Consider the following 14,159-nt stretch of genomic DNA (forward strand, 5'->3'; position numbering starts at 1 on the left):
AAGGCACAATCTTGGTGAACCATTCGGGGTTATTTGTGCAGTTGTCCATGAACTAAAACAAAACATTTGACAAGTGTAGAAATTCAACTAGAGCAGGTGTGCAGGAACCGGATTTCTAATTTTGGGGAAAGTTGGCCTCAGATGCTTGCAGAACGTTGCTTTTTCCTTAAATAGGCACAATTGGAGAGCCAGGTTTGACTTCTCCAATCTCCTTACACTTCTGTCATCTCTGACGTCAAACGCAATTATTCTCGGTGACTTTAATATTCATATGGACAATAACAGTAATGCTCTCTCCAAAGACTTCTCATCTTGTCTAGAAAGTTTTGGTCTGCAACAATACATTAATTTCCCAGTTCACTGTAAAGGTCATATCTTGGATTTAGTCTGCTGTTCTGGTATCACCCTCTCTGACTGTAAACCTCATATGCTCCCTTATACTGACCATAGGTTTATTACTTTCAGTGTCAATCTCCTTCTGTCCAAAATCATTCTCCCCCGTACCATCTCATTCCGTAGTGTTAAGGACATTAACATTGAGTCTTTTCCTTCTGATATCATCAATTTTACCAGTCCACATGCCAACTGCTCACCTGATGACCTGGTTTCCCACTATAACAACAATCTTCATACTCTTCTGAATACTCATGCTCCACTGAAAACCAGATCCATCTCTTTCACCCGTTCTGCACCCTAGTTCACTCCTGCCCTCCGTTGGCTCAAATCCCAAGAACGACAACTGGAGCTGCAGTCTCTGGAGTGGACTTCACCACCCCCTACACATCCCCCATAACCACATTCTCCAGTTTTATTCCCCCCTCCATCCAAGCCATCTCTGAATTTATCCTCAAATCAAAACCCTCTACCTGTCATCTCGATCCAATCCCTACAGCTCTTGTTAAAACCTGCCTCTTCTCACTTGCTCCCCTCATCACCAACATCATTCACTCCTCACTAATCTCTGGAACTGTTCTCTTGCACTCAAAACTGCTACAGTCACGCCTATCTTGAAAAAACCTGGCTTGGACCCCACTAATTTCAATAACCTTCATCCAATTTTCAATTTACCCTTCATTTCCAAAATCCTCGAAAAGTCTGTTGCTTCTCAACTTCATAATCATCCTATTACTAACAATGTTTATGAGCAGCTTCAATCCGGTTTCCATCCCCTTCACAGTACCTAAACAGCACTCCTCAAAATCTCCAACGACCTTCTCATAGCTTCAGATTCAGGTTTATCCATTCTCATCCTTCTTGACCTCACAGCAACATTCAAAACCACAGCATTCTCCTTGACAGACTATCATCCATTGGCATCACTCAAATACCCCTCGCCTGGTCCACTTCTTACCTTTCAGGCTGCACACAATTCATTCGACTGAAATCCCATGAGTAAAACTCTTTCCCTGTCTCTGCTGGTGTGCCCCAGGGCTCAGTCATAGGGCCCCTCCTTTTCATTATCTACATTCTTCCACTTGGTTACATCTTTTGCAGACACAATATTAATTTTCATTGCTACGCAGATGACACCCAGCTCTACCTCGCTACCAAACCATCCTTTTCAGTTCCACCAACCTCCCTTACCACCTGTCTACAAGAAATTCATTCTTGGTTTTCATCCAAATTCCTCAACAGTTCTAGATCAGAAGTCCTCCTGGTAGGCACCCCCCACACTCTCTCTAAATCTAACAGTTTTCCCATTTCCATAAACAATTCAACTGTCCTTCCCTCCCCTCAGATAAAGAGTCTGGATGTCGTCCTCGACAGCACTCTTTCCTTTCACTCCCACATTAACAGTATCACCCGGTCTGCATATTTCCACTTGAAAAACATTTCTCGTCTCCGTGCCTCCCTCACCCTCCACACCACTGCCATCCTCGTCCACAGCCTTGTTACCTCCTGGATTGACTACTGCAACTCACTTCTCTTTGGTCTCCCCAATAAATCCATCCAGAAACTGCAGCTCCTCCAAAACTCTGCAGCACGCATCATTACAATGACTCCTACTACTCACCACAGCACCCCCATCTTCCAACAACTTCACTGGCTCCCTGTAAAACAAAGAATTAACTTCAAAATTCTCCTCATTACATTCAAAACACTCCACAATCTGGCCCCACCATATATATCTGATCTCCTGCACATTGCCACTCTGGTCCTTTCACTTCGCTCCTCCTCCTCTCTCCAGCTTCTTGTCCCCCCTGCCCACCTCATCACTGGGGAGCAGACCATTCAGCCGCTCTGTTCCCCACCTCTGGAACTCTCTTCTCCCTGATATACGTACCATAGACTCGCTCCCTCTCTTCAAATCACAACTCAAAACACATTTGTCCAGACAGCCCTATGCCATCTAGTCACTCACCATCTTTATGTTGTCCTCCGTTCCATTTTGCTTTGTACTTATTTTTAACCGTTTTAATGTTTGTACTGTTTTTTAACTATTTTAATATTCTTTTGTACACTGTCCTTGGGTGTTTTGAAAGGCCCTTTTAAAAAAAATGTATTATTATTATTATTATTATTATTATTATTATTATTATTATTATTATTATTATTATTATTATTATTATTATTTTACCCAGTGCCTTTTAGACAGAATAATAGACCTTGAGCATAATTCCTTCGTTCTACTGTATCACATAAGTTGTTGCTAACAAATGTGTGGCAACATGGACAAAGGACCACATTTTCACTTGCCCCATGGTAACAGTAGCCATCTTGTGACTCCACAATCTCCACAGCAACTGCAGCCATCTTGTGTTCTTCTTGTTCCCACAACAACAGTGGCCATCTTGTGTCAGTGGATCCATTCTGCCCCTGTTACTCCATTGTTTTATCACCTCCATTTGAATTTACACCTTTTCACACACACACACACAGTCACCCTCACACCAACACAGGTGATTGTTTGTTACTAGCATGTGTATATTTTGTGGTAGAATTAAACAATAGTATTTATTTACTAAGGTACAACTGTATTGAGTTTCACAGTCTATTTTTTAGGAGATAAAAATAAAAGAAATGTTTGATAAGAGCTGAACAGGTAAAAGCAGGCATGCGCATTTACCCACAAAACAGTGACTAGCTCTGTGCAGATTTTCTACTCTACATCCTCAAATGTGTTTACGTTACAGAATCCAAAGCATACAGCTTTGATGACTGCACTTTTGTCCCTGCCTTCATACTCTCAATTGATCAGCGCTCACACACTCATCTTGACATTTAAGCCTTCTGAGGCAGAGGTAGTGACTGATGTGTCTCCATTTACTTGATAATGTTTTATCCCACACTCCAGCCCAACATGTCCACTTTGTGGTAATAGTGGAAGATCTGCAACACCAACAGTGATAATAAAAATAGCGGTACACAACAGTGGGACTAGTGATTCTAACAGAAGTTTTAATAGTTAAAGTTATGGCTATTTTGGAAGCTGTTTGGGTACTTGAAGTACCTCCATAAACCATTATATCATTTAAAGTTTTACTATGCACTTTTAGTACTTGTTGCTACAATTGCAGTATTTAAGCTGTTATAGTTGGTTGTTACAGTACTCTTTAGGCATAGTAATAGGGGCTATAAAAGTAGGTGCAACATTTGTGACTGCAAAAAAATAGTAATAGCATTACTATTTTTACTAATAACTTGTAAAATATTGAAAAAAGGAAGGTATTTTAGTTATACGCCTTGTGTTGCTTTTTTCATTGTACATCTCCATCCATCCATCCATAAATTCAAATGATGACTTCATCCATAAATGATCAACCCCCCGACCTGGGGTTAAATCGCAAGGGCAGCTGCCTAAGCAGGGAAGCCCTGCAGCGTTTCTTGGGTCTTTCCCAGGGTCTCCTTCCAGTGGGACATGTCTGGAATACTTCACCAGAGAAGCATCCAGGGGTCATCCTGTCCAGATCCCCGAGCCACTTCATCTGGCTCCTCTCGACGGGGAGGAGCAGTGAATCTACTCTGAGCCCCTACTGGATGATCAAACTTAATGGAAACTCATTTGGGCCGCTTGCATTTGCAATCTTTTTCATTCAGTCTCTACCCTCAGCTTGTGACACTAGGTAAGGGTAGGAATGTAGACCAACCTGTAAATCGAGAGCTTCACCTTCTAGCTCAGCTCCTTATTCACCATGATAGACCAATGCAGAGTCCACATCACTGTAGACCACGCATCGATCTCCTCCATTCTTCCCTCACTCGTACTCAAGACCTGAGAAACTTGAACTCCCCATGGGGCAGAACCTCATTCTCAACCTGGAGAAGCACTTCACGCTATTCTGGTTGAGGACCATGATCTCAGATTTGAAGCTGCTGATTCTCATCCCAACCACTTCCCACTTGGCTGTGAATCACCAAGCAAGAACTGTAGATCTCGGCCTGAAAAAGCCAACAGAACCACATCATCTGCAAGAAACAGAGACCCAATCCTGAGGCCACCTAACCAGATCCCCTCAATACCTCGGCCGCACCAAGAAATTCTGTCCATAAAAATTATGAAAAGGATCGTGACAAAGGGCACTTTGCTTACTAAGCTCTGGCACTGGTCATACAGGGACCACACAGCTCATAGAAGGTAATCCGATACTCCATACGCCCAGAGTACCAGCCACAGGAGTTCCCGGAGGACGCAGTCGAACGCCTTCTCCAAGTCCACAAAGCACACTGGACAAAGCATACTGGTTGGGCAAACTCCCATGCCACCTCCAAGAGGGTGTATAGCTCCTCCACTCTTCCACAAGTGGGACAGAAACCGCATTGCTCCTCTTCAATCCATGGTTCAACTATCTGGCAGCCCATCCTCTCCAGGACCCCGTAAAGACCTTACCAGGGAAGCTGAGGAGTGGAGTTGTAGTTGGAGCACACCCCCTGTCCCCCTTCTTAAAGAAGGGGACCACCACCCCAGTCAGCTAGTCCAGAGGCACTTTCCCCAATGTCCACACGATGCTACAGAGGCGTGTCCACCAAGACAGCCCCTCAGCATCCAGAGCCTTAAAGAACTTAGGGTGGATCCCCTCCACCTCAGCCCTGAAGATAGGAGAGGCCTCCCATCACGGTGGGATTAAGGAGGTATTTGAAGTGTTCTTTCCGCTGACCCACAACCCCAAGTCAAGGTCAGCAACCCCCCATCTTCACTGTACACAATGTGGAAGATGATGGACTAAAATAGTTGATATTCGTACTGTGGCCTAGAGTGTCCTGGTGCCAAGTGTACATGTGGACACTCCTACGCCTGAACATGGTGTTTTTTATGGACAAGCCTTGATGAGCACAGAAGTCCAATAATGAAACACCACTTGAACTCCAAGGGAGCTGTTCCTCCCAACCACACTCCTCCGGGTCTTAGTGTCATTGCCAATATGAACATTGAAGTCCCTGAAGCAGAAAGAGGGAGTCCTCAGAAGGAGTGCTCTTCAACACGCCATCCAAGGACTTTCAAAAAGGGTTGCTACTCTAAAATCTGAACTGCTAAGTAAGATAAGTATGCCCACACGTGCTTGTTGCCTCTCACTGGGAGCAACTTCAGAATGGAAGAGGGTCCAGCCCCTCTCAAGGACACTGGTTCCAGAGCCTAAGCCATGTGTCAAGGTGAGTCCAACTATATCTAGCTGGAACCACTCAACCCCTCGCGTCCATTGGTCTCCTTCACATCAAGAAAGGGGACATTCCACATCACTAGAGTTAGCTTCTACCATCATGGATTGAGCCACAGGATCCCTGCTTTCAGCCACCACCCAGCCCGCTTTGTACTCAACCCCTACGGCCCCTCCTGCAGGGGGTGTCCACAGAAGGGACTGTACATCTCAGTGTTCTTAGTATTTTAAAATATTTTATTGACAAGTGATGATGTTTCTAATGATCCTGTCAAATATCTTAGTGATCAGTCAAATGGCCGACGTAAACCCCTTTTTTTTTATTTCTATTATTTAATGAACAACATCAAACAAGAATTACTAGCAGAATAAGCTGTTTGAGTTTTTGACTTTTGCAGAAACAATTTTCATGAGTGTAACCTCCATACTCAGCTTTTATGACTGGTATAGAGAAATAGAAGATAATTAAGATAGTTATGTTAGACATTTCAGTTGCATTTGATATTATTAAATCATGGATTATTGGTGAAAAACTGGCATGTTTCGGATTTGAGCAGTCTTCCCTGTCCTGGATTGGAAGTTAATTTATTTAGATGTCAGAAGTATACCATGTGGAGTTCCACAGGGAAGTTGCCTTGCACCATTATTATACAGCAATTTTACAAATGATCTACCACTAATTTTAAATAGAGCTAAAATTGTAAATTGTAATGTATGATTCAACTCTATTCTTATCTGCATTTACAATAAATTAACTCAGTAAGATCCTGGAGGGGGAATGACAATCTGTGATCCGATGGGAGGCGCAAATATCCCTGACATGTGATAAATGACATATAACTAATATTAGATCCATGCACTGACAATTAAACTAGTTACAAAGATAGCTTTCTATATTCATTACTTTTATTTACTAGAAACAAAAACCCCATTCATAATTCATAAAAAACTGGAATGTAGTGCAGATAAACACACGAGACATGCTGCTGTTGGTAATTTCACTTTACCAATAGTATACATCATAAAGTAAGATTCTGTTTAAATTATCATTAAAGAAATATTTACTGGAAAAATTATGAAATAAGTATTATGAGTGCTTATATAAAGTACATATATGATGATATTGGAAGTGCAAAAATGAGTAAATAATATGGTTATAGTGACTATTATATATGTGAGTGGTGATGTATTATTGTGTGTGTGCAATGGAAATTGGTTTGTTGTTATAATTATTACTGTTTTATTGAAACAGTGATGGTGATTAAATATATGAATTCTAAGTATTGTTAGTATCATTGTTGGGTTTGACTAATATAGATTAATGTAGTCATTCTCTTTGTGTGTGCGTGTGTGCGTGTGTGTGTGTGTGTGTGTGTGTGGGTCTGTGTGTGTGGGTCTGTGTGTGTGTGTGTTTGGGTCCGCCACTGATGTATTGTAATGTTCTTGTGATGTCTAATGATGTTCTGCTTCACATTATTGGTGTAACTTTTGTGAAAGGATATTAAGCTGGATCTCAAGATGAAAAGCAGCAATGATGCAGCTAATGGGGATCCAAATAAATAAATGAAAAAGAAAGAAAAATTAAAAACATACTCAAGTGTATAGGAAATGGGCATGTGTTGCACTTTTCAGCATTTGAAATATGAAATATGCACCATATTGGAGGCTACGTGTTTGCTTTAAGCAATTCTTCATCAGAGGTAGAAATCAGGCCTTGATTGCATTTTCAAATCAGTTAGATAGTGTATATCATTCAATCTCTGAATTGCACAAATTAAATATGAGTATTACTTTGTAAAACAAAAAATAATATAATATTTCTTAACATATTCATAAAAATTATTGACATGCATCTTGAAAACTAGAGGCAAGTTTACAGAAATCTGTATTTTTATGATTTTGTGAAAAATAATTAGGTTGTTTTCAGAAGGCACATAAAAGCCTGGTTGTTGTTATGGTGAGAGAAAAGGGACCTGCAAGTCTAACTACAGAAAACCATATTTTTCATTCAGCTGACAGTTCATATTATTGAAAATTGTTCACTGGAGCAAACAACGAAGAACTCATAGCTGCTGCAATACCTAACCCAAGAAAAATAAAGAAAAGTAAAAATAGATAAATATGAAATTATTCAAAGAAAAATTCAAAGAATAATATGACTTCTTTGCAGTAGAAAGAATTTGAGCTGTATTCTTTGTTTAATTTTGTTTTCAGTTTGTGTGTGGGCGTGTGTGTGTGAATTTTTTAGACAACACTATCTGGTATAATGCATTAATGTCACAAACGCTACAAGAAATGATATTTGATGACCTGTGAGATGTGATAAAGAAAGGATGCAAGAGGCAAACAAAGAGGGCATTTTATCTGAAGCTATTTCAAGCTGATCAAAGTGATTCTGTGTGAATCTACGGAGGGAGCTGAACTGACAGGAGCTGCACACGGGTATAAAGCCAGCAGTAGCCAGGACTGATATCTTAAGAGCACTCAATGCACGTGGCCAGGTGAATAAGACGAGCACACATATTCTAGTATGTCTAGTATGTCTAGTAGTTTCCATACAGACAGGCCACATAACATCTGGACACTGACACATAATTATAGAAACTATAAGACATGATGTGAGGGACAGGGGCAATACTGCAGCTTGAGTTAATGTCCAATGGAGAGGCAGAAGGAGTGAGTTTGATACCTTGAAATTACTTTACCAAAATGGGTCTCTCTATGACAGATGAATACCTCAGCTGTTGACACGGTTTAAATCCCATTACATATCTGTTGATGCCAAAGTCCAAAGTTTCATTTTATTATTGTTAGATGGAAATAGTAAGTGGGAGCTGGGCTAATGCAAGTAATTTTCATACAAAGCTATGACCTTCCTGTACAACTCTCTTGACTGTTATCAGGAAATGTCATGAAATCTCCTAAATTGTCAAGGCAAGGCCAGTGGTCCTGTTATATTAGTATGTTGGGGGTATGTTTACAACTCTCAATGCCCAACTTTTAATGTTGGTAAATACAAATGGAGGGATCTTGAACACACAGAGTGTGTAAAGGTTGTAGTGATTAAAATTGCAATCTTAGCCAGCTATATCACTCATCTCATGCTGTGCCAAACAGAGGAAATGTAACAGTAATAGCTCAAGATAGGATGACATGACCATGTCACACCACAAATCATTAAGCACAGGGAAGTATTTTGGGGTTTATGTGAAACTTAGCCATTGATTGATTAAAGTAATGACAAATATTGTCTTATGGCTGCTTCAGTTAAAATTTGACTGCATCTCTCATCATAAATGGCCATATGACATACTATACCATTAACATTATTTATAAAATGCTAAAAAAAAAAAAAAAAACTCATTTGTGGCCTGGTGTGACTGACAGATGATCAATGAAGGTGCATCCAGTGGCTTGCCATCCAGAGTTAAACAGGACTTTGGAACAACATTTCTCAAATTAGAGGTTGCAGATTTATTAAAGGGACATTGTGTAAGAATTGCTGCCATCTAATGTTGGAAATCTAACATGTGGTGCATTCTAGCATCTCACTTTCTCAAACACGTATTGCAACGGTAGCTGCCATATCTGAGAAAGCCTCAACAACACTGATGAAATCATGTCATCCAGTAGTTAATAGAGTATTCACTTCACAAAGAACTCCCTTATGAAGTTAAACATTAAAGGTCCCATATTATACACTTTATTCCCAATCTGAGACCATTCATTAATATCTAAATGAAATATTTCCGCCATGGTATGGACAAATCGACCCTCAGTTTGAGTGCAGCGGCTTCTCTTCACCTCCCTCTTTTTAGCAGCTTCAGAAATGTGCCGTTTATGGTGGGCGGAACCCTGGTGGAGCAGCTCAGCTGTTGGCTCCGCCCATCGCATCGCCCATCATGAGGTGATTGACAGGTTAGGCCTTAGCGGTTACTAGACGCTGATTACAGCGTAGTGAAGGATAAACAAACGCCGGAACACCGGAACCCATTCCTGAAGCCCCCATTACCGACCCAAACCGTGACGCACGGAGAACACAGCTAGCTACGCTCATCAATCTGATGCACAATGGCACCGGATACAAACAGTAGAAACAGTGACTTGGCTACATTTACAACAGTGCTAATATATTTTCAAGCTATCAGACTAATAAGGCCGAAACGATAAAATAACTGCCAGCTCTTACCTCTCCAGCTGTGTCACGGACAGTTGGTATTGAACCTGGCTTCAGCTTCAAACGGTTGGCGAAGCCTGCTTTCCATGCACCCATGTTGTGGAAACAGTCCTCTTTGAAATGCTGGCCACAGACATGCAAAACCTTTGGAAGTTTTCCGGGTACATTTCCTCCAAAAATAAAATTAATCCACTCAGTCCTCGTGGGTTCAGTGGATGGAAGTAAAAAAACGTTTTCGTGTTCATTTATGCAGCCACAAACAGAACAGTGCTTCTGTCGCTTAGCCATGTCCGCTAACGAGGGTTGCCGAAAAGGATAAACACTGGGCGCTAGGTGATTTTTAGAGGGCGGGCTTTGAGAGCCGGTAGACGGGTCCATCGCTCTGTGGGGAGTGGTTATTGTCCCTTATGACGTCTTAACGTACAGGCTTTCAAACTCGCTCAATTCAGCGCTTACTTCCCTAGAGGTGGAGCAGGGGGGAGAGAGAGCGCCTGAAAGAGTTTCACACTTACGGGTCTCCTACACATGCGGGGGGACCAGTATGACTGTTCCAAAACCATTAAAAAGTGAATTTTGCATAATATGGGACCTTTAACTTTATTCACTGCCACCATATTCACAATAATGCAATTCTCTACCTCTGTTTACCTCACAATTCCAGCAACCGGACTTCCGCCCCCTTTACAATAACGGTATACATATGGGCCCACCATTAAATAAATACAGAAGTATGTATTAACCAGTAACACAGCTCTTGTGTTTTAAACTTAACACACTCAGGTGAAGAAGTTCACTCTAGATCATTGCTGGTCATCTGGTTGATGGAAATTCACAATCAGATATTGTTCCTTTGTGTTTTGAAGGAAGAATTGTTTTGACAGGAGGAAGGGATTTTGACAGGGAAGCTGGCCTTGACAAGCGGCAGACAATGGATGGATGGATGTTTATTTGTTTGTGAATTTGTTTGTTTGTTTAATCAGAACGTGAATTGTAATGCTGGTTTAAACAAATATACTAGCAAGGGAGTTATTTATTAAAATTATTTGCTTATTGTACATTTTCAGGAAAATTCCGTTATTTGTGCACATTTGGTCCAACGATTCAGTAAACATTTTATAAAAAGCAGATGTGATTGTAACACATCCATTCCCATATGGGGGCTACATTATCCATCAAAATGCCATGAAATCTCACTTTTCTTTTGCTTCATTTGAGTAAATTTTACTGCAATTTGTGAATCTCTTGACCTGTGCATCATTTACTCTGAGTGGGTCAAAAAAACACCACACAGAATGAAAATGCAAATTTCTTGGTCAAGAAGACATTCTTTGAAATTTGGGAGTTAATATAACAGCACTATCACAAGACGAAGGATTTAAAAAATAAGATTCTGTTTTGTTTTGTTTTGTTTTGTTTTGTTTTGTTTTGTTTTGTTTTGTTTTGTTTTGTTTTGTTTTGTAACACACCTCACAAATTAGTTTAAACTCCTATGTGGAAAATTAGTCCATAACCTCTCAGGGCTGCCTAATATATGGATGCAAAGTGACTTGTAAAATGCTGCCGGGAGTGTTTTGATTAAGTCGGCTATGCTTTAATTAGGGCAATTCCCACTTACCCAACTGGAGCCAAACGGTCTATTACCAAGGGGTAGAGTATAAGAGAAATTGCTGAGACAGTCCTTTAGGTTTTATGACCTTTAAATAAATTTTTAATGGATTTATTATCTAAAAGTGTCAGAAAAACAAATAATGGACCTTTTTTTTACAATTGAGAATATTTAATGGAATATAGAGAATACTTTTTTTAAGATGCATTATTTAATGTGTGAGAATTTTGGATTCAGATGATTGGTGAAAAGTTTAACTAAATTTGTTGCAATATAAATTAAGATGACGGAGGACTTGGGTGCTCATGAAGGCAGTGGATGAGGTGAATGCTGGCAATCGTGTAGCACAGCAAGGGGAGAATGAGAGGAAAGGAGTTGCAGAGCAGGAAGCCTAACAAGGAGAGCTGGCGTGGCTGATGAAGTGAAGCTGGTCAGAGCAGGCCGGATGTATTTGATGAATTTGAATATGAACCCGAAGCACTGGAATGGCATGGCAAGCAAGATAAGGAGGGGGCAAAGAATTAGAGCAAACGTGGAGCAAAACTTGAGCAGACTCTTCAACCCAGTGATGACTGACTGGTGAACCATGATTATATACTGCAAGCTGATAGGATGATGAGGAGCCATGAGTTGGCTGATGAAATCAGGGGGACTGCTGATTCAGTCTGAAAGAGGTGTAGACTGGAGAGTCATGCCCAGTGACAAGCAAATCGAGAGAAAGATTAACACAAAAAGCAACATGATGGAGAAACGAGAAAGAGGAGGAAAAAAACATGGAGGCATGGTATGAACCATGGCACCACTGACTTTACTTTAGTTCATCCAATTCTAACTTAATTGGAAGAGTCTTGCCTTTATCACAAGTACTTTTCTCTCAAGTGTTGTCTTTGTGTATGTGTGTGTTACTGGCAGGCTTGTTGAACCTGGAGCAGCTCCTCAGGCAGTTCCTCATCTCCAAGGAGACTCTGAGCGTGCGCATGCTTGATGACAGCCAGGACCCGACCCCACTCCTGAAAGAGATTCGAGATGACAAGACTGCAACTATCATTGTTGATGCCAATGCCACAATGTCACATATCATTTTAGAACGGGTCAGTATGCTTCCTTTGATAACCATGTTATAGTATCTGAGTTTTGGCTTGAGCTCAATCCACATTTGTGTAACTTTCATCCTCACTCATTTGTCCTTTTTATGTGCCAAAAGAGAGTCCAGTTGGGGGGTTGACGGAAAGTCAGTTGACCCACCTCTCATGTGGAGGGTACAGCTGCCAAACATATCAAACCAGTGGTCCACTGTAGTTGCCAGCCTTAGATGATGATAAGAGGGCTTGTGTATGGGCACAGAACCTTCTTTTGTCATGCAGGAAATTTCCCCTTATTTGCCTGTTTACATCTCACATCGAACCCTCTCTTCAGACAAATGTCTCAGTCTCTGAGGTTTTAGCATTCAGAGGGTTTTAGGTCAGCAGTGTTAGCATTCTGAATGTAATCTCGTTCAGTCAGGCTGTCACTGTTGTGCACAGCTGTACTGAACTAGAGTGGGAGAGATGGTGAGCCCAGTAGTGCAAAGCGTGCGCTCAGACCAAAAGCTGTGGTTGAACAACAAGAAGATCAAAAGTGGAAAAGACAGGGAGGCTCATTTTGAAAGCAGTGAAAAGAGGCCAAAAGGTTTTTTTTATCAGAGGGTTGTTTTGGCTGCATTCTGCTTTCTATGAACTGTGGGCAGCATCTAAAGTGCCTCATCATATAATATCAATTTCTGTTTTGTAGTGTTAAAGACACAGGTCACACAGAAAAACCTACAGTAGTTATAAAAAATCATTTTCCACATTATGTCTGTTGAGAAACATATATTAACCTTGTGCCATTAGGCTTCCTTTTTGTAAAAACAATAAATGGTAAATGCTCACAAACAACTCCCCTGAGGCATAAAATTGCCTCGTTTTAGCATATAGTTCTTTTAAAATGACAATATGTCAGATATAATGAGACCAGGAAGCTTTATGATGGCATCTGGAGAGATCATTTGGAGTTCAGTAGTGAATTATGTATTTATGTTATGTTATGTTGTAAAATTAAAAAAAAAAGGCATCTTCAGACTTTTCAGTGGTTTATTATTAATGCTGAAAATTCACTATTCATAAATGAGTGACTTATATTATACTATACATTTTGTATATGTGGCAGCAAAATCTGTTTTTAAACACTCATAATGAATAATGCAGAAGGTTAGAATAATATTTGCATAGACGTTGTTAATAATGAAAATATGGAAAGAGCACAACTGCGTGTAGGGTCAAAAAAGGACTTAAGTAGCTTGAAGTTTGATTTATGCACTTGAAAACTCACTCAGACATTTAAAAGAAAAGGATCTTATTCATAGCTGTGGCAAACCACGCATATTTCACCCAGAGCTGGTGTTTTATCATAAATCCGATCCTCGGGTCTGGTGTTTAAGTGTAGCAGAAATAAACATGAAGCCAAAGAACAACCAGAAATGTGTAGTTTCTGCTCACATTTCTGTGAGTAGTTCAGAATAAAAACCTTAAGTTTAAAATTTTTAGTTTGTGAGTTTTTGGTTTGCAAAGAGACACAAATGATTTATTTTATCATGTTGGGGTGCATTTTAATGCCAATTCTGAACACAAGCACTTTTTTTGTATCCCCTACTTTGCAACATGATTAAAGATTGCAGTCTAATGAATCTCTGTTTTGATGATGTCTTTAACTAAAACTAGAAAAAGTTCACCATGTCCTTCGCAACGGCTATTCACTGACTTTG

At 40.4% G+C, this 14,159-nt stretch overlaps 1 protein-coding gene across 1 annotated transcript in view; it reads left to right on the forward strand.

Annotated features, from left to right (window-relative positions):
- grik4 (glutamate receptor, ionotropic, kainate 4) overlaps positions 1-14,159 on the forward strand; it is a 247,302-nt gene that overhangs the window by 151,747 nt on the left and 81,396 nt on the right. The window contains exon 6 of the mRNA XM_041995316.1: positions 12,290-12,468. Coding sequence (XP_041851250.1) covers positions 12,290-12,468 — 179 coding nt within the window. The remainder of the gene's footprint in view (positions 1-12,289; positions 12,469-14,159) is intronic.

The sequence above is a fragment of the Melanotaenia boesemani genome, chromosome 9, assembly GCF_017639745.1.
Source record: "Melanotaenia boesemani isolate fMelBoe1 chromosome 9, fMelBoe1.pri, whole genome shotgun sequence".
Taxonomy (NCBI): domain Eukaryota; kingdom Metazoa; phylum Chordata; class Actinopteri; order Atheriniformes; family Melanotaeniidae; genus Melanotaenia; species Melanotaenia boesemani.